The 21,011-nt window shown below is 47.1% G+C and overlaps 1 protein-coding gene across 1 annotated transcript in view; it reads right to left on the reverse strand.

The window, feature by feature from the left end:
• The window catches only part of LOC146190959 (P protein-like), a 300,983-nt gene extending 280,317 nt beyond the window's left edge, over positions 1-20,666 (reverse strand). Inside the window, exons 1-3 of the mRNA XM_084601359.1 lie at positions 19,864-20,666; positions 10,551-10,623; positions 1,713-1,953 (exon numbers count right to left, since the gene is read on the reverse strand). Of these exons, the coding sequence (XP_084457485.1) occupies positions 1,713-1,953; positions 10,551-10,623; positions 19,864-20,103 (554 nt within the window). The 5' untranslated portion in view covers positions 20,104-20,666. The remainder of the gene's footprint in view (positions 1-1,712; positions 1,954-10,550; positions 10,624-19,863) is intronic.
• Between the last annotated feature and the right edge of the window lie 345 nt (positions 20,667-21,011).

Here is a 21,011-nt window from a genome sequence, read left to right on the forward strand (position 1 = left end):
CTTCTTCTTCTTCTTCTTCTTCTTCTTCTTCTTCCTCTTCTTCTTCTTCTTCTTCTTCTTCTTCTTCTTCTTCTTCTTCTTCTTCTTCTTCTTCTTCTTCTTCTTCTTCTTCTTCTTCTTCTTCTTCTTCTTCTTCTTCTTCTTCTTCTTCTTCTTCTGCTCTTGCTCGTCGGCTCTTTGGTCAAGCGTGACCTCCGCCGAGACCACGCGACGGCTGGAAACCTGGCGCAGTATTGCTATCGCAATAAAAACTGCCACGTTTCGGCGATGAAAGCAGAGGCCTCATTGTGTCGACGTTGACTAACCAGAGACAACCGCTTTTTACCCATCTGTCTCAAGTTGTAATGAGACGAGCCGCTGCAGTAGGTTATACAGGAGTACACGGGCGTAATTTTACTCCACAACACCTAAAGCAGTTAGAGGATTGGTTTCACCATATAGTCCTACATTCTACTTTAATCTACAGCGTCGGCTATAAGATCAGAATTGCGTCACGAATTAAATTAATTTCACCTAATCATTAATTCAATTCAGTCACCATGCGAACAGTGGCAAGTGATGAAGTGGATAGATAAAAATCCCCCTCTCCATTTTGAGAGCACAAGAGGGCGAGGGAAGAGATTGAGAGATAGAGAGGTTGCGAGACAACGGGTGGTTCGGGAGGTTAGAGAAAACGCAGGAATGGTGCAACAGGAATGGGGATGCCACGGGAAGAACCCCTCGGGCTGCTACCGAGGCTGGCTACATATTAGCACACTCGAGGACCTAGCTATTTCCGCAATTAAGATGTCATTTCTGTGGCCCGTTTTTTTTCGTGCGCATGGAGCCAGTATGACGCGTAGGAACACTGCGCATGCGAATACAAACGATCTCCGTCCCGATTTGGCTGACCGGCAGCAATGTTTGATTGCATTACTGCAGGCAACGACAGGTAGCAGTATAAGGATTACTTTAGTACAAAACACTGGCACGTGCCAAGCCACGGTAAAAGCGTTGTACGGCCCTAATCATGCACTCGCACTCTCGGTTAATCGATTAAAATCAATCAGTCGACTAACCAATCGCGCTGTCCCCTTACAAAACTGGTCGTCAACAGTCTTTAGAATCTGTATTAACACCTTATTGACTCTATCAATATTGTACGTACTTTTAATCTGTATGGACATGTGTAAATACAAAGTTCATACACGATTACTTTTGTGTATTTAGATCAGTTCATACAATTTTAGTACACAGCAAGTTGGTAGGTGAATATACTCCTCTCAATATACAGCATGGGCGTAGCCAGGACTTTGTTTCGATGTCTGAACACCTTCTGAAAGTTTTTGAACTCCTTATTTCGGCATTTTTTGTAATTTTTCTTATCGATGCCGTTTAACGCCCCCGAAAATGATGTCTGGTTATACAACCCATACGCGCCTATTACTATATATTAAAGCAATGTGGCGTGTCAGAAAAAAATGTTCATATTGTAAGTATATAGTCCCAATTAACTGACCGAGTGTATGCTGTTCATTGCAACGATCGTATCCCCTGCCACAGAGTATGAAGCTGAAAGGGCACAGAAATGGCTTGTTAACGCTGTCGCATCCGTGGGCTTCCCTAGAAGGTATCAAAAACAAGAGCAGCCCCTTCGGGCTGATGAATGGTTTTGCGTTTGATAGGTTCGTCGGGACGCAGACTCAAGGTGAAAGAGTAGCGTAAACACTCACAGTGGCTGCTGCTCGACGATGGAGTCCTTGCGCAGGGGAAACAGGTGCTCCCACTGCATGGGCGTCGGTTTGAGGGGCGGCGGCGCGGTGGGCACTCGCACGGGCGGCTCGTCGCTGCCCAGCAGCGTGAACACTGTCCACAGGCCCGACAGGTTGCCCAGCTCGTCCGCGATGAAGGGGCCCCGCGCACGGACACGCACCACGGGATGGCCGGGCTCCAGAAGGAGGCTCAGGTTGTGCACTCGAAAACACCGGTCAAGGAAGTATCGCCGCTGCATAACCGGCCCTTATCCCCGCGTCACTCCCCGCAAGCTCCCCAACGTAGATTACCTGTGCAATTCAGAAGGGTTCGTCGGTTCATGTAACGTGAGAGCGCAAAAGCAGGACGACGGACAACGGGGAGAACACGTACACACCACAAACGCTCCCCGCTGTCCGTCGTAGTGTTTTTGCGCTCTCTTACGTTATGGATTATTACCGACTTGCCCAAATTTCCACCCTGGACTATCGGTTGTAGAATCTAAAGGTCACGTTATAACGCAGGAGCAATGATGTAAAACAAGATTAGCCAGTTCCAAAATTATGGGCAAAGTTCGTGTGAAACTCAGCCCATCTCGGGATTATACAAAAACCCTTCTTACTGCCCTCTCCCTTTTTCTCTCATTCATACATGCGCGCTCACAGAAGGATCTTGAGAACGAACGACTGCTCAAAAGTGGTTTAACGTGTGCGATATTTGTGAGCCGGATGCGGTACATTGCAGTGCATCTACTAATTCACGTAGATGCACTCGCGCCCTATGCAACCACAAAGTAGCTATAGTGTTGTTGAGCGAGCGGCTTCACAGCAGACACCGGAAGGGTGCAGCAAGTGAAAATGAAATAGATTCTGATGAAAGAAAATGCGCAAGAGAAGAGGACCGGCTCTTCATAGTGAGGTATACGATAATGTCTCAGGCGCCTCAGACATTCTCGCATACTGAGGGAGAGACTATACTAATTCACGTGCCCTTGTTTCCCACCATAACGTAACCCTCACAAAACGCAGCAAGCGAGAAGCCACGGCCACCTGTAATGCCGGAGATAGGAGCGCGAGTCCATCACTTCCTGAATCCAGGATACACGGAGAGGAACAACGTAGATGCACTCGCGCCCTATGCAACCACAAAGTAGCTATAGTGTTGTTGAGCGAGCGGCTTCACAGCAGACACCGGAAGGGTGCAGCAAGTGAAAATGAAATAGATTCTGATGAAAGAAAATGCGCAAAAGAGGACCGGCTCTTCATAGTGAGGTATACGATAATGTCTCAGGCGCCTCAGACATTCTCGCATACTGAGGGAGTCTGAAGATCGGAAAACATTTTTTGCCAAGCATCTTCAAAACGTTATGAAGCTCGTCTGTGCCACCATGTGCCGCCACTATATACAACGGCCTCCAGAGTTGTCCTCGATTCGAGGAATATTCCCCCTTTCAGCAATTTTCGAAGCGAAATTTGAGGAAAAATCAATATTTCTTTTTTGAGACACCAATTTTCTTATTTATTAATTATCACTTTTTGGTTCATCATGGACATTTGCTAAATAATTTTCTTGCTTCGCAGCGCTTAATGTTGTCGCGAATGAAAATGTAGAAGCAGCCCAGGAACTGCAACAGTGGTAATGTGAGTGGTACGGCGCAACAGTATGGATACACCCACAAATGCTTATCCTTATGCTTATTTTTATACACACACAGTTGAAGAACTGCAATGATGATTGATAACCAAGATAGGAAAAGCAGAAAGGTGCCTAGGCCTAATGATTAATGTGCAGAAGACTGTAGATAATATTCAACAGACTAGGAAAGCAACACCTGTTTACAATAGGTATCGAAGCACTGGTTGATAGTTTTTGTCGTTCAGTGCTTTCCCTGTGTTTGGTTTCGGTGATAGTGCTGAGTGCTGCATATAAATGCAGGGGGTGGTGCAATAAACCTTAGTTGATAGTTGGCGCCAGTCCTGTTGATTTACGTTCCTTCTTGCCCTTATTTCACTCGCGCCGTTTTACACAATTACATGGACACCTGGACACGAAGGTCTAGAAGGAAATGAGGTAGCGAATGATCTAGCCCGAGCTCTCACAAACCGGGCGGATCCCCATCCCTACCCCACCCCTCTCCTGGGACCCTACGGCGACAGGCTGGAACACCTACGGTTAGAAAGAAGAATTTTCTCACCACCACACAAACAACTTCCTTCCTCGGACGCTATAGACTGGAGAAAAATACCAACAAACACATTCCCTAATTTTCACATTTTAAATAAGATAAGCCCAACAAAATACACGAGTTACTGTCCTTGGTGCGGTGCAAGCCCCACACTCTATCACATCTCTTGGGAATGCCAGGACAAACCTGACCCAACGTTACTAGTGCCATGCCCGACATACGAGCAGTGGGAGGCGGCCCTGACCAGCGACAACCTGGACCAGCAAGCCTGGATTATCCAGCTAGTCCACAAGTCAGCTGCTGCCAGCGGAGTCCTGGACTAGGGGCACCGACCACCCAGCTCCTGCGAATTCTTACTGACTATTATAAAAAGTTTCTTTTCTCTCTCTCTCTCTCTCTCTCTCTGTTTCAAACTGGAAGTGGTAGATGAATATGTCTGCTTAGGACAGGTAGTAATAGAAGATCCGAACTAAGAAAGGGAAATAACTAAGAACATAAGATTAGGATGGAGTGCATTTGACAAGTACTCGGAGATTATGACTAGCAGTTAACCAGCATCGCTCAAGAGAAAAGTACATAACAGTTGCATGCATCTGACCTTTACTCACCTACGGGGCTGAAATGTGGAGGCTAACGAAAAGGATTCTGCTTAAGTTGAGGACAACGCAAAGAGCAATGGAACGAAAAATAGCGGGAGTAACGTGGAGATAGGAAGCGTGTAGAGTGGGCCAAAAAAATAAGTTAAGTTATGAGATTCTAGTTGAAATCAAGAACAAGAAATGAACATCAGCAGGACATGTAACGCGAAGGGAGGATGACCGATGGTCACTAAGAATTGGATTCCAAGGGAAGGCAAGCGTAACAGGAGGTTACTCAGAAATTTACGCGGGCGGATGAGGTTAACAAGTTCGCAGGGGTCAAGTGGATGTAACTAGCACACGACCGAGATAATTGGAGGAGTATGGGAGATATTGTTAAGTTAAAAGTCGCCCTGTGTCGTTGCCTCCCGCTGTCATCTGTTTGCTGCAGTTTTTAATTTTCCAATGTCTCACCAACTGGCCTACCTGTCTGCCCTCCTAAGTATGAGAGAGGCCTTTGCCCTGCACTAGGTACAGCCCCACTGATTACGATGATGACGCAGTAGAAGAAATATAATGGACCACGCTTACGCCTTCATTCTCTCCTGTCGCGCTGCGCAATGGGCGTAAAAATGTCTGCGGCCGTTATATGAGGGGAAAAAAGCAAATACTGTTTACACAACACCAGACATTCATAATTTTCTCTACAGAAAGCGACAGGAGACTTGAACCGCCGAAAAGTCGTCCATATTATTTTATATCTACGATTGAGTGCGCGAGCGCAAGCAAGCTAGCTTTTTTGCTTATTTACAGCCATGCAAGTCACAGCATTTAGTCCACCGCCAGCATGCTGCGGGGCATAAACTTCATGAAAAAAGTAAGACACTCTGCGCATACACGAACGCAAAGGTAAAAAAAAAAAACGCACACCTGAATTGGTTGCACGCCTTCAAACGGCTTATTTTTGCCAAAGACGACGGGAACGATCTAGGCGAAGCATTCAAAGCCTGTATTTCTGCAGTCTGTTTCAATAAGCTTGCCTGTTCGGGGACCAGCGCGAGCGGGAAGTATCTAAGCTTCACCGAATTTTTTTAGTTCATGACCAGTATTGTATGCCGGATTAATCCCATAGCACTCCTTAGGCAGCCATGAGAAAATACAGCTCGTTGTCTCCTTGACCGTCTTCCGTCGGCAGCTACAGCGATGCAAGAGCATAGGCATGTTTCGAAATCCCTAAATGAAATGCTTATATTACCTGCGCAGTTTTACGAGTCACGGCGACAAAACATGAAAGAAAAAGAAGAAAAAGATTCCGCACAGAAATTTAAGACTGCTTACGCGTACGAAAGCGGTAGCAATATATTCGCCCGGGTGAATTATCAACCAGGCCTTTCGACGTCTATTAAAGTTATTTCTGCTGATATTTTATTCGTTGCGTGCATGCATGCGTATTCTGCGTAGACTGACATGCTTCACGCGGCATGTGTGTGGCGTGATCGCCGAAACCTCGGAAGACCGACAATGGGAGGTACTACATGCATACGTCGTCGGTTCTAATCACTGCCGTCACACAACCTCCAACCTGACCGGCACATGTAAAACCCCTATCACACGGCAAGATTTAATGTCAATCGATTGAAATGACAATAGCATCTAATGTCATTAATTGATTACGACTCGAGAACGTTTAAAGCCATTAGTTCGAATGACATTCGCCATCGAATGAGTTGGAAAACCTATTCGTATTCGATCTCGAACCGAATCTATACTCTTGACCAGGTGAGTAGCAAGAACAAGCAACATAAAAAAAAAAACTGCTACCAAAGCTAAAGGCTTTTTTTCAACGCGATATAACGAAAGTTATTGGAGCCGGGAATATATTTTCGCCGTGATCTTGTTTCATGCGCTATTACTCTCCGTTCCAGGCATGCCTGCTGCGTCCACCGCGGCTGTCGACCATTTTTGCTCAGCGGTGGCGGCGGCGACAGCAGCGGTGGTGTTGTGGTCTCGCTCTTTCAGTGGTCTGCCAGTGGAGAGTGTACACAGATGATAGACATGTATATTGTTCTCTGAAGAGGCGGAGCCTTCAGTCGGAGATGGGACTAGATGATGCATCATGGATGGCCGGCTTGCCGTGTGCGTCATACGGATGCTTGATGACGTCACCCTATTTTTCTTAGCATCAATGAGATTTTTTTATGGCGGTCAAGCGAGAGCGACGAAACAACAACGAACTCCGCCTCCTTTTCTCGCAATGGGACATATAACGTTTTCGCGGTAAAATCTACCTGTGCGCCGAAAAAGAAAGTTTCAATACCGCTTCTCCCTTATTAAAATGGTAACTCTACTCAACGTAAGTCACACACCATGATGTGCCTCACGGGTCATGAGCATGGCTCTGACAGGTGACATGGTTAAGGCAGGTGACATGGTTAAGAACACATTCGCAGGTTTGTGTGGCGTTACGACACCGCATGCTGTCGTAAAGTTGGGAGGAGCTACAAACACGGGTTGCTCACTTGAAGTGGGAGGCCGGCCACTTACGGCAACCGAACAACGTGGTAGCTTATGGCCTATATGCTAATAAGAACGTGTGAGATATTAGAAGTGCAGGATCGGTTTTGGTAACTATGCGAGCTCAAACTACATGTACGCGTACGAGGAACCGCAAGGAGTGCCGCAGACGGAAGACATTATGGGAGATTAAATATAGAAGGACCGTAGCAGTTAAGGGGAAAGGGTAATAGCGGGGCGACAATGCCCACGGGCGTAATGCTGGCTAACCAAATCGAGCTTCCGATCGTAAAACTAGGTTAAACCACAGGCTAACCTCTGCTAATTTTTAGTTCTCTTTTTAACCCTCTCTCGTGTCATCTAAAGTGGGTTACCGATTCTACAGGGGTCCCTTGGCTCTACCGCACGCTTTCATTCGCGTTGGAGTATGTTTGCGAATATATTTTCATCATTCTCCAGGCGCAGATGCACGGACATTACAGAATGAAACAGCGAATGACTAAAAGGATGACTGTATGACCATTTAAACCCCCAATTCACTGAAAACGAGGTTTTTAAACTACAGCCGGCTCTGGTGATTCAAACTCACAGCAGGAAGTAGGAGGTGGGATTTTCAGTGACCGCACGAAGACCGAATGCGGTTAGGCTGGTTGAATACCCGTGACGCTATAACCGCCTGTTTGAATAAACCGCAAGCTGGAATTGAGCGAGTTATAAATGACGAGATTTCACTTCAGTTTCCTGTGTCTGTTCTCTTTATTTCCTTTTGCAACGCACGTGCGAGGGCGCCTTCCATTTCTTTCACATCTTCTCGACTCGACAAAGCATTTAAGTTTCATCGTGATCGACTGTTTTCGTGAACAAGTTGAGCTGCACACATACGAGACCTCCCGAGTTTGTGTACATACTATTTTTATACTATTTTTACGCTATAACGTTAAAGGTCCCGTTAACAGAAAATATGGTGTCAGCGTTATCAGCGAAAAATCACGAGAAGAGCACTGGAAGGTGGTAGATGGCAGTTAACATGACTAGGCACTGATGCTTAGATGGTTTGTGCGATTTAACGAGACCACATGGTATCAGAAAAAAAGGAAGGAGCCGCCAGCTGTGGTTACTCATTTGTGGTGGGGAAGTGGAATAAAAATGAACCTTCCAGTGCTCACAGATGCCGGATTAGGAACTCCCCACCTATACGCAAGCACGTTCATACAGGTTGGTTAAACCAATGTTTTATATGTCGGGGGAACCTACGATATCTTGTCATACCCTTAAAGGCAGCATTTGCATTTTTGACAATACTCTAGAATCGCCTATTGAGAAGAACCAGAAGCTATAAGTCCCTGTAATAGGCCGTGCTGTTAACTGTTTTGGTTCCACGGGGCTTAAATTAATGCGAATCGCGTTGTTTTGAATTAAACTGTACATTCGCTATTGATTCGCCGTGGCAACTGCACTGTCTATGAGACACACCAAGGCTTAAACGATGTGTCGCATCATCAACAACCTTGGACGTTCGCTCCGTTAGCACAGGCTACGCATTCATTGTGAAGTTTAATGGCCAGAAAGAACTACGTCCATTCCCGTACGCAAGGCTTCTTCGTCTGACGCTTGGAGGTAAGTGAAAAGGATGCACGCCCTAGTTCCCAATTACCGCGCAAGGAAAGCGGGGATTAGGGACTAACGAACACTCTATGAAAGGTGGGCACGTGGCGAACAGGGGAACTCAAGTGAACGAGGCAGAGCTGTTTGTCAGGAAAAAAAAAAAAAAAAAAAAAACGAAGATGAACGGCTACTAAGCCGTGTAGGATTAAGAAGAAATAACAAGGTGTTTTGCCGAGAAACGGGAGACCTTCAGCCGGTGTAAAGACATCAGTAGCAGAGCCTAGAAGTGCAGACTACTACTTTCTGGTACGCACTCTACTGGGTAGGAGTGGTAAGAGTGAGATGCTTTATTTCAAAGCAGAAATCAAATGCTCAGATGAGCTTCGCCTCTAACGCCGGACCGATCTGATCTGCATGAGAAGCCAGCCAGACATATGCCAGCTGAGGAGTGGGAATTCAGGGAGGGGGTGACGAGGTAGAAAGAAGGTCACTGAACAGCAACAGGCCAGCAACGGCTGGGGCCCCACGTATAAAAGGAAAATAGGTATAAAACAAAACCCACCGCTGGTGCTAAGAGTGTGTTGGTTTGAATTATGTTGCTGGGAATTAGAATGGCAACCCCTGCCGGAGCAGGAAGCGGAACTGCGATATGGCCTTCCAAACTGACTTCGAATCCCGAGAGCTGAGCTAGTATAGTCTAGTTCAGGGGTCTCAAACTTATATTGTTATGTGGACCGTGTTAAGAAAACGTCGTCCCTCGCGTGCAGGGACGACTTTTTTAATGTGCCTGTGTGCGTTTTTTAATGACGCTGGCCAGTCGTCATTATACGCATTTTTAAAGGCGGACGCAAGAGCCTTGAAACAAACGTCACGCATTTGGACACTTGAAATAGCTCCGGCACTCTAGACCGAACTGCTTCAGCGACCCTTGTTGATGAAACTGAAAGCCTTGACGCAGTTCGAAACTTGACGCATGGCTTTAAAATCAAGGCGCAGTTCGTTTCTTGTACGCATGCAAAATCAGGCGTGATGGGAGCGAAAGTATGAACAGCATCAAAAACCACACTCGGCATAACATAAAAAAGTAGACAGCCCTTCTAAATGTTTTCCTTTTCGATGTTCTTACTTCCACTGCCTTCACAGAGGCCCGATTAAAAAAAAAAAAAAAAGAAAGGAAAGCTACATATATGCTACAGGAGTCAAGACTCCACGCAGACAGACACAGAACATGTTTTTCGCTGTTCTCGCACAAAATATGAGCGATGAAGGAAACTATATAGGGGGACAAATCGGCTCAGCGGTAAAAGGTGGCCTGCATGGTTAGTTAGTTACTCTGCATTGATATTAAGGGACATAGACAAAAAACCACGGAGCTAGGAAATAATGCTGCTGATGATGATGTCATCGGCTGTAATAGCACATACCCTTGGCGGGGATTGGCCTGTATGCATTGCAGATAAAAAAACTAGTGGACAAGGAGTGGAGCATTTGGATAATTAAAAATCTTAAACTAAAATCTAATAAAAAAAATGCAGCACGCTTCTCGTCTTTTTTTATCGCTTATCGTCGTTTTCGTGTGAATTCCATAATATGAAATAGACACAAAGCGTCTATGTTAGTTCATTATTTAGCTCTCGTCTTGAAAGCGATGTGTATCCTTTTTTTTTTTTTTTCGTCTTTTCACTTCATATGTGTTCCAATCGGTTCATTCTTTTGATCCTTGATCAGGTGTTTTAGCATTATTGCCCTAGCAAGATTTCAGTCGCCGTCGACTTTTCGATTACAACTCATACCGGGTGCATAAAAATCACTGAGCTGAAATTTCCCTTTGGCTTGTCACTGTGTGCCAAACTTACTGGAGATTGGTTTATCAGGCTATACGTTGCGCGGTAATTGCATGATTCTCAAATTTTCAAGCTCATCTTCGACAAGGATACGGTACGACTCATTTCCCGCGATTGAAACACTGGTCCACGTCTCCGTCAACTCGGGGATGAAGCTCATCACCACCTGCAGAAGAAAAAAAAAAAGAAACCGAAAGATAAGACAAAATAAACTAGCACGACAGTTAACGTTTCCTACAGCGAGATAACAGCGTCAGCTGATTGAGTGGTGAATACACTACTGTTAATTTATTTCAATTTATGCGTCGCTCATAGCCTGAGTCGCTTTGGGACGTTAAACCCCACTAAACACATTTCAATTTATCTTCTGTGGTGCAGGGCACGTGACGTAAATGTATGCTGTCGCTCATGAGGTCACTTCGTTATGAAAATCTCAGATGGCCCTTTGCAGTGACGTCACGCATGATGTAACTACACACAGAGCAATCAGCTTGTTCCCTCACGTGCTGCTGTGGCGTGTTGTACGAACGTCAGTGACTGCTAACCAATCACAATGGCGCCGTGTTAACCCAACCCCACAAAACCGGAAACGTGCGACTAAAGCCCGTTGCTTTAAAACACTCGCTTCCTCAAGTGCAATCTAAACAATTCTGTTTTCTTTCAGAAGACGTGTACATTTCTTTTTTTTTTTTTTGTAGAGTCTATGTAATCACGACAAGGGCCAACCTTTGTTTGGAGACCTTGGATGGTTACGTGCTCAAATGGATAAATCGTAACCTATGCGCTTCCTGCTGGCTCACATAGCGCTTGTCGCGCAATTACAAGTAGAATGCTCCTTCCAGCCAAACAGTTGAATTCTTAGAGGTAAAATGTTGCATAGAAATGGCATTTAGTCGACAGTATTTTTTAACCAAATCTTTTTAGGGTGCCTGCCTGATTCGATCAGAAGTCGGATGTTCGCACCATGTGTAGCGGCGGCAAAACAAAATAAACCTTTCTAGCCCAACGATGGTACTGGCAACATAGTTGGAATATGGTGGCGTGCAGTTAACCGGCGGCTGCTGTAAACGACGGCAGAATCCTCGCGTCTGGAGCATTTATGTTGGCATGTTGCGTCACATACCTACTGTAACCTCCTATAGGGAGAGGGGGGGGGGGGGGGGGGGGAGGTAAATCCGATCTGGCGATCTGCACACGGTCCCCCCTGCCGCCAGCGGTCGGTACTGGTTTAGCCGGGGCCCATACTGAGGGGTGGCAAAACCTCGGGGAGTTCCCAGCGTATTCCCTTGGCATTGCGAGCATGCCATGCACACGTTAGCCCGTTGCCGGTTACGGCGGCAGGTCCAGAGTGGGTCTGGGCGGGGCGCGTGTAATCCGGAATATTGAGTCCAGTGTTCGAGTCGGTCGGCAGGCCAAGGGAACGGCGGCGTAGCTGCGGAGTACGCAATGAAACGCAGCTAGCTGATTTCTGATGATGGGCTCTCATTCAGTATCCAGGTTGGTCGGCAGGCTGAAGGAGAGCCCTGCCCGCTGGCGAGGGAAAGGCGGCGTAGCTGGGGAGTACGGTTAGGGAACGCATTTAGCTAAGCTCGGATGCTGAACAAAAACCAACATGTGGGGCGGTCGGTAGGCCGAGGGAAAGCCCTGCCCGCTGCCCACGAAACGATGGCGTAGCTGCGGAGTACGGTTGGGAAACGCAGCTAGCTGACTCTGTATGTTGGATTGCAAATTCCCCTCGTGCCAAAAGGCATTACCCAGCCGCAAACGCGTTTGTTTCCGTTGCCGAAGAGAACGGTGCCTCGAAGGAAGCCTGACGGCTGGGACGAACCAAGCTTGGGATCCGGGGAACTCACCTTTGGCTTGAAAGAGAGAAAAAAAAAAACGGCGGAGAATAGCTAAAAGCTAGTAAAATTGAAACATGAGAAAAGACTGGTGGAAAACAGGTGAAACGCCTAGCAGGGAAATGCTTAAAGGCTGAGTACACACTCTAAAAGAGGGCCGGAAGGAAGTAGGGGCACAGAACAGTGTTAAAACACTTAGTAATGCCCTAAAAGCGACCGGCACAAGTAGGGTTGCTGGAACGTCAGGAAACCGACCTCGGAAACGGTCAGTAGCCCGGCGAACAATGCGCCAAGTGCTCACGTGGGAAACATCCTCTGTAGGATGCAAGACCCTCCAGCACGAGAGCGGACATAAGCGTGTAGCTACGGATGGGACTCTGTATGCTTTACCATCCTAAATGCAATGTCGGGCGAACACCGGGGAAAAGTATTCATCAGTGTGCGTCATAGTTTAAAATTTGGCCACTAGCAGAGTACATTAGGGATGAACGCTATTCGAAATCCATCTCTCTAGTGCCCCAAGTAGGGTCAGGGTGAGGGAATAACCTCAAAAGCGGCTTCATTAGGGTAACCTGTTTCAGACGCCGGAGACCCGGTAAACGCCTTGTGGTGGTGGAATGATATTAGGGCCGAGGGCCGCGCATTAGGCTAAGAGCGAGTTCTCGCCCTCTACGGAGGCCCGAAAGGGAGCTCGACTGAAATTGTCACTCAGTCAAAATCCTACGCTGCCCAAATTCCCCTCCAAATTCCCATACCCTAACCTTACTCCTGCTTTCCCTTTCCCTACAACCTATCCCTTCCGCTACGTCCCAGGGGAGGTACGTTGGGTCTCCCCGGGCCCGCTTTCTTGGCTGTGGGTCACTGAGTAGCATACCCCCCTCCCCTTTTCATTTATTAACTTCAAAAACTTTTGTCCGGATAAACCTGTTCATTTATATCGCCAATTCCGGAATTTTGTCTACCCGCGATACATTAGTGGTGCGGGAGGAGTCTGTTTGTGGACTCCATCTTACCAAATGTAACCTCCTTAGCTGCCAAGCTTCTTCTCTGGTACTATGTTAAGGCCCAGGGATTGTTAGACGCTTCGCGTCTATTTGTCCGTCAAGCACACACGCATACCCTCTATTCCCGAATGCTTGAAAACACATCGGAATTTTGATTTGACACTAGAAGATAGACACGATATAGAAAAAAAAAATACGCTGACGAATTCCACAGCATTGACCCTTCCGGAAGGTAAACGTGTGAACATTTGCCAACATAGATATTGGTCTTGATATGAGCCCGATCGACCCAAAGGATTAAATAGAAGAGGCGCGGAACATGCAGGGATAAGTAAGATGATGTGAGTCAACAGCCATTGTCCGCTCTGGATGTCGTTGAAGCTAACATATGATATTAGTTAAACGGTGAGAACGCACTTAACAGATGACTCTATGGAACTGCCACTCGGTGATGGAAGCCCAAGGGCATGCTTACAGTAGATACTGGGGAATCGCGAGAAAAAAAATAAGGAGCCGTTTAGCAAAAGCATCGCCCGTGGAAAGGCCTTGCGATTCCAAAACTGAATGCTTACTTCCACACACTGTTACTAATAATGAAATATGAGCGCAGCAGTTGGAATCTGATGCAAATGGACGAAGCAACATTTGGCGCCATCCAAAATATGTGGAAATTCATGCCTCAGCAGGGAACACTGCGAAGAACATTTGTTGAGACAGTGACACAATTAGCGGAAGGTTAAGAAGCTAGGGGATGTCACTGGTATCGCTGACCCACAAATCTGCGAAGACCCAGAAGCGACTGTAGAGAAGATATATCTGAGTGACATACAAAGGTATTAATTTCGCTAAGGAACGGTTCCTGAAACAGGAAAAGAAAACAATAACTGCATTGTCATCCTTACTATCATCATCATCACTATTGCTACTATCATCATTATTGGCTAAACACATAGGATTTCGTCTTAAAAAAAAAAGGGGGGGGGGGGGGGACGGTGCAGGGGCAACACGTATGTCATCGTCCCGCGACAGCATGAGGACGTATGGAAATAAAGCATTGAGAACTAAACTAATTGGCTGGAGAGCCTCCTTTGAGGGTTATTTACCGCTGCCTCCTTGATGGGTAACAGACTATAGATAGCAATTTCCGTCATCAGCAACACCTTTCCCTTCCTTTTGGATTTGTTTGAATAAACCCCTTTCATTGCCCAAAAATGTTGGCTTTACTAACCGGCAGTCGCATTTCTGTCGATTAAAAAGTATTAATGACAAAAATTTTGGGTGATGGATGTGCTTTTCAAGCTCTCTCCACAAATCAGTAAGGTTGCACTAACCCGCAATTGGATGAATACGTTACCAAAACAATAAAGCGGAGAGAACACACAACCGGAAAACCACCACGCTACATCTTCCTGTTCAGACCGCATTTCGAACTGGAACGCTTCTCCTGAACCAAAAAGAAAATAAGAACGCAAGAAGAATGTGCGAATTTTTCGCTAGGGAATACATCCTTATACTTGGAAGCTTCGACACTACCGCACATTTGGAATATTCAGAAACGTTTCTCAGTAACTTTTTGCTAGGAAATAAATCCGCATACTTAGAATCCTCGACACTACAGCACGTTTGGAATATTCAGAAAAGCTTCTCAGTAACTCCGATCTCTCCACCTCTGCAACGCTATGAAGCTAAAAGAATTACATAGCCAGTGAAACCATCGTTGCCGATAGCGTGAACCGAAATTCAGAGCGACATAAAAAGGAAATCTCAGCAGATCATTTGAGCATCGTTTCGCATATGCGTACGGCCGGGTAGCATATGGAAGCTCTTCAATGGACTTAAGCAGTGGATAGATCACAGCGAAGTCCGTGCATGTTACGAGAGCAGCCATTACGCTCACAAAAGCGCGGAAGGATCGAAAAGCCTGGAAGGACTGATGGACTGAGCGCACATTACAGTTTTCTTTGTAAAACATAAGCGGCATCACTCCATCATAATGAAACGCGCCCCAAGACTGTCGACAAGGCTCGCTTAAAGACCCTTTTCATCGAAGAGAAGCGGCGATTATAGGTCACAGACAGGACTGCGAAAGCCTACGACAACGTCGGTTGCGCCCACTTTCTATTCTTCGCGGCTCTTGAGCCGATAGCCTTCACCGGCGATAACACCGACAAGTGTGTCTGCGGCACAGTGTACGCACTTTATGCATGTATAAGAGCAAAGCCGGTCGCGAGAGCAATGGCACAGGCGATTTTCTTTGCCTGAGCTCAGCGTCTGACACGACTGAAGTCAAGGCACGCACTGAGAATCGCTGTAGAGTTCCAGTATCTATAGGGTCGAAGACCCGCGTATTAAATGGCAGGCGGAGAGCCTTTATTTCAATACTTGCAATACGGCGTAAGGGTAACCACTTGGCTTTCCAAGGGCCAACGTGCACGCATGGGAGTGTGGCCACCTGTTTATTCGTGGTGCCAACTGCTGAAATATCAGCTTACTGTGTTTCGGAGCACCTGACAGCAGTTGGGCTTCGCCAAATAACCCGTTATCTTACATAGCTTGGATGCACGAGCCTCATCATCGTTTGCTCTTAGACTTTATTGGAACGGCCAACCTTTTTTCTCTCACTTATACCCTTTTTCTTTTATTTTTGCATATTCTACTATTTCCTAAGGCAATAAACAGCGTTATAAAAAAGCTGAAGCTGGAGTCTAATATTAATAACCTGCCCAACACATCCACATGTGTGCTGTTCGATGTCAGAGCACGTTAAAGAACCCCAGGCGGTTGAAATTTCTGGAGTCACGGTGTCTCTCATAGCCTTAGTCGCTTTCGGACGTTAAACCCACAAACCAAAACAAACCAAACCAAACATCCACATGTGCACATCTGCAGGTTATGCAGCACGGGAAATTTTCCCTCATTACAAAAAGCACCTCTTCATCGTATAGATATATTACGGCCCCTAAACAATGTGCAGTTATTTCATTCGTTTTTTGTAGCAAAAGCTACACTAGCGCGGCGCATTTCGGGTAAGTGTCACTAGTCACTTCTGCGCATGCGCCATAACCATGGCAACTAGTCACCCCGAGTCGCAAAAGACGGGAAGAAGAAAAAGAAGGGACGAGAGAAGGAGAAGAAGAAGAAGCCGGTGAAGAAGTTACCGTGTTTCACGGGGTTCAAAATTGAAAACGAAATGAAGCAAGGAAGGTTCGGAATACGCCAAAAGGACGCGCCGAATCGGCGATCACACCATATGGTTTTCAGCCAGTGCATCGGCGACGAGAACGTTCGATTCGGACTTTGTGAGCAATCCGTTTGGTAGCCTTCGGTACGCATATCCAAGCTTAACCGAGTTGAGTCGCCATCATGGATGTTTCTTGTGCAAAGATAAGCATGAAAACATCAAGAAAACAACTATCGCAATTGACACTCCTGCGAAAGGCCATGACCGCAGTCGTAGCCTAGTGGTTAGGGCGTCCGTCTCGGCTGCAGGGGGTGGTTCGTTCGAAACCCCGCCGCCGGACACCCACCGATAAAAATGGGCACAAGCGTCCCCCGGCCCGGCGCCCGGCTCTCACAGGGGTGTGCGCTTGGAAGAGGCTCCGCAAACCCCGCTGCGCTCCTTCTGGGGCAAAATAGTTTCGAACACTTCAGCCTGCAAAGGTGGTTCGAGTTACCGTGTTTCACGGGGTTCAAAAGTGAAAACGAGTGGTGTCCTGCGCACGCGAAAACTAAAAAAAAAAAAAAACAAAAAAACTTGAAGTTTATTAAAGTGCGAAACGCTCTAAGCCAGCGTGTCGAAAGACGTAAAGGTTCACTGTCATTGATGAAGTATACTTCTCAGAGATCACTGCAGTCCCTGGCCTGGCAAGTGTTGGTGGCGTTGCGCCAGGGCGGGACAGAATCCGTTACAGTAGGGAATTGCCTTGGCTAGGACCTGTCTGGTCCACCAGGTAGGGAAGCCTCAGTACCAATCCAATCCAAAAGCGCCTTCCCCGAGTTCTTATACAGGGTCCGTAACACTGCTCTTCAAGGAAAAGGATATGGTAAGCTACATTCGCGAGCTGTTGCATGTGTTCTGGGAAATAGCGTGGATGTGTTGTCGCTGTAAGACGGATGCAGGGCGCGGCCTTATTAAAATATGGCTGCGCCACAAGTTGGAAAGTTTAGACACCGAGGGTCAAATATACGATCAGAACTCAAAAGAAACAACGCGAAGCCCTGGGTATCGCAGCTGAACTCAAGCATGCAGCCACTGCAGGGAGCAATGGTTCGAAACAGGAAGGCATGCCTGAATGATACGATAGCCAGATAAGCTACACGTGTGCGAACGGCCTGTCACTGATGAGAAGCGTGACGAATTGGGCGAGCTGCATGCTTACAGGCTGACACCCCAGTGGATATGCTAGATGGAACGTGATAGATCGCAGAAGTGCATGACGTCACGTCATCTACCTCACATTATTCACTTCGTTTACCGGCCTCGGCGGCCGCTTTTCGGTGGAGGCGAAAAGCCAGGCGTCCGTGTGCTGTGCGATGTCAGTGCACGTTAAAGAACGCCAGGTGGTCGAAATTTCCGGAGTCCTCCATTGCGGCGTCTCTCATAGCCTGAGTCGCTTTGGGACATTAAACTCCACAAACGAAACCAACCGTAGAACCCTCGATATGTGTTCCTTGCATCTCGTGCACTTTGGACTCGCAGGCTGATGCTGCATTCGCGGCGTCCGTTCTCTACTAACTTTTGTGGGGATGTAGAAAGAAAACAAAAAACATGAATTGCCCCCGAAAAAGCGGCCTCTGAATGAAACGCCCTCAGAGAAAATGGCCCCTGAGAAAGTGGACTCTAGAAATTGTCCCAAAGTGGAAAACGTATAACTAAGCGAGCGAATTCTTCGGGAACTCGCACGACAATTAATTGCACTGTGTTGGACTCCATCGACTTCGAGTATAGATGTAAGCATGAAGTGTTTTGCAGAGCCAGATCCCATCGTGCTGATGCAATAATGCAGTTCATGTCCTAAAGGACAGCACCACAAAGAACTTCTATCGGTGAATTCTTAAAAGCAGAACGATCCAGAGAATCACTTGCACTCGGACACCCCGTTTCACCTCCACTTTTTTCTTTTTTTTTTTCTTTTTAATGGACGCTCGCCTGTTTGTTGCTTAAATGCTAAAACATTTCTACCGGCCGATGGGATCGCGGCAGCATACATGCAATGTTGCAGGTCGACACTAAATACTCATTCTTTGATAGCCTAGTGAAAAAATTAGGTTCTTTCGAACGCAACGCGTCGGTTGATTCACACGTTTAGGCAGCTGCGGCCAAGCATGTTTCCGAGCTTTCTGTTCCATATTTTTGTATTATTGTTAGTTCTGTGTACTCCATCAATACGGGACGCTTTCCACAGCAGCGAGTTGAGTGAATGGCGTTCCACGCGACGTTTTCGCGTTTTTAGTACTACACGTTTACCCGCATGTAGGTACCGGAAACATATGTTCTATAAAAAAACCGTGTTTATCGAGCAGCTTCGTGGATTTTATGTCGTTCAACACACAAATCTCATTATGTACGCCGTCAAAGCAGGAAAAGAGAAAACGCCCAGAGTTCTCATGAAAACTCCCAATTCTAATACTTTCTGTGTAGGCCACTAAATCGAGCCCTTAAATTGTTTGCCGTGCTTTCACATAAAGGGAACAAAAATGCATTTTTGGTAACATCTGTATTGACTGCCTTGACAGCATTCATGGTCGCCTTTTTAAAGCCGTGCATAAAGACAGCGATAAAACACATATCATTAAAAGCCTATTTTGATAACATTTGTTTTTAAATGTAGTTAATAAGCACTGCATATTAAGGCCTGCAAATCACTGCCAACTGCTGCCATGTATGGGCCCTCAGGCACTCTTCAAGCTGTTCTAGAACAGCTTTTTCGCCTGAGGGCCTTCAACCTCGAGTTGAAAATAAATTGAATTGAATTGAATTGAATATATTTCATTAGACCATACGCTAGATTGTACAGCGGTTATGGTACGTTCTATGGCATCCATTCGTCGACACTTTTTTCTGGGAACGCTTCTTCCAAAACCCCCTCGTTGTATACTACTGGGGATGGGCCCTGAAGAGCAGCAACCTTAACATCTGGGCTATCAAAACGCCACACACTTGCTCACAGCGACCGATGTGCAAAGTTTCCTCTTCCTATATAGCTGCTTGGGGCGAGTTTCGTACGCGATACAGGCACGGGACTTCCATAGACGAGAGATGCCCTGTATACAGGGCATCTCTCAAGCTATCGCTGTAGCTTTTCGCCCGAGGCCCATTTCCTGTATATTACTGGAAATAATTTTTTTTTCAATTCAATTCAATTTTTCAATTCAATTTTCAATTCAATAACAAGCTAACGATCTGACGATCTTCTGTCCTTCGCACCCCCTGTCGACCGCGTTCCTGGGAGCCAGAGGGAACACCCACACGTGGAGTATTTTCTTTGACCATTAAACAGCGGGCCCCTTTTGTTGCAGCATCTGCAGTTTGAGAGCCTAACTGCATTTCTGGCCACTCACCACAGCAAACACGACCACGAGGCTCAGCGTGGTGGTCTTGACGCGCCCCAACCACAGCTGACGCGTCGAGATGGGCTTCTCCTCGGCGTCGGCGACGATGTCCGCCTCGGGAGCGTCGTCTCGGCTGCCCAGTGACGAGCATCGGCGCGGACGTCCCACCGGCGTCGGGAACGCCAGCAGCGGGCTCGTTTCGTCCGGTACCACAAGGCGGCAGCTCTCGGTGCGGTCGCTGAGCTCCATCGTTAGCACTGTCACCAACACGCCCACCACGTCATGGTCGATCACTGATCACCGTGCTCCAGCTGATCGCCAAGCTCTCCGGGCATCCCTCGGTGGTTGTGTGGAAAGCGGCCCCGCGACTTAGCGGCCGATAACCGCACTCCCTTGTTTCTGCTCGAACAAATGTTTTTTAGCCGCCAGTGCAGGCCGCAGCAGTCGTTATTGTGTTGACGGTATCGGCGATAATCAGCGGCCTCCTTGCCACTGCGTGCCAGCGACACAGTCCGAGTCCGGTGTCCGCGCCTTTCTTTGGAGCGGTGCACGAACGCTCCTCACGCACACCGAAGGCGACGAGAAAACACGCGAAGCTAGCAAAAGATAAAACGGCTACGCGCAGACGTTTGCGGCGATCAGCAATGCTTTAATTTGCGAGATATCTTCACCCTCCCCCTATCTCAGCAATGCTGTTCAAGCTCCTTGACTCAAACCCATAACTCGATCAATGAGTGGTTTTACGTCAAAACGGCGGAACTGTGTATGCTGGGTAAAGCCGTAGTAGACACGTTGCCTCTCCCTTTCAAGCTACTCGTACACCAGTTGTCTTCGGCGCTTCTCCCTGATTGGAAACGTGCGAGTTTTATCCATAAGTATACAGCACCTGATCCCTGCTCAGTATGGCATGTGGCTCGGAAGATCTAATCCAACGCCTCGAGGTGGGAGGGGGCGCAGCGACTTATATCGGATAACTACTAGCGTTATCTGGAAACAGATGTTCCGCAAGCCAAGGCACACGATACGCTCCTTTGTTCTAATGGCGGCGAGACACCGGGCGCCATGCAGGGATATCTAGCGCACGGCAAAGACATAAAGCGGGAATTATCAGCGGGAAACAATGAGCCAATTAATCGCGCACGTATTTGGCCGTTTCC

The sequence above is a fragment of the Amblyomma maculatum genome, chromosome 4 (assembly GCF_055883805.1).
Source record: "Amblyomma maculatum isolate TAMU_Amacu chromosome 4, ASM5588380v1, whole genome shotgun sequence".
NCBI classification, from domain to species: domain Eukaryota; kingdom Metazoa; phylum Arthropoda; class Arachnida; order Ixodida; family Ixodidae; genus Amblyomma; species Amblyomma maculatum.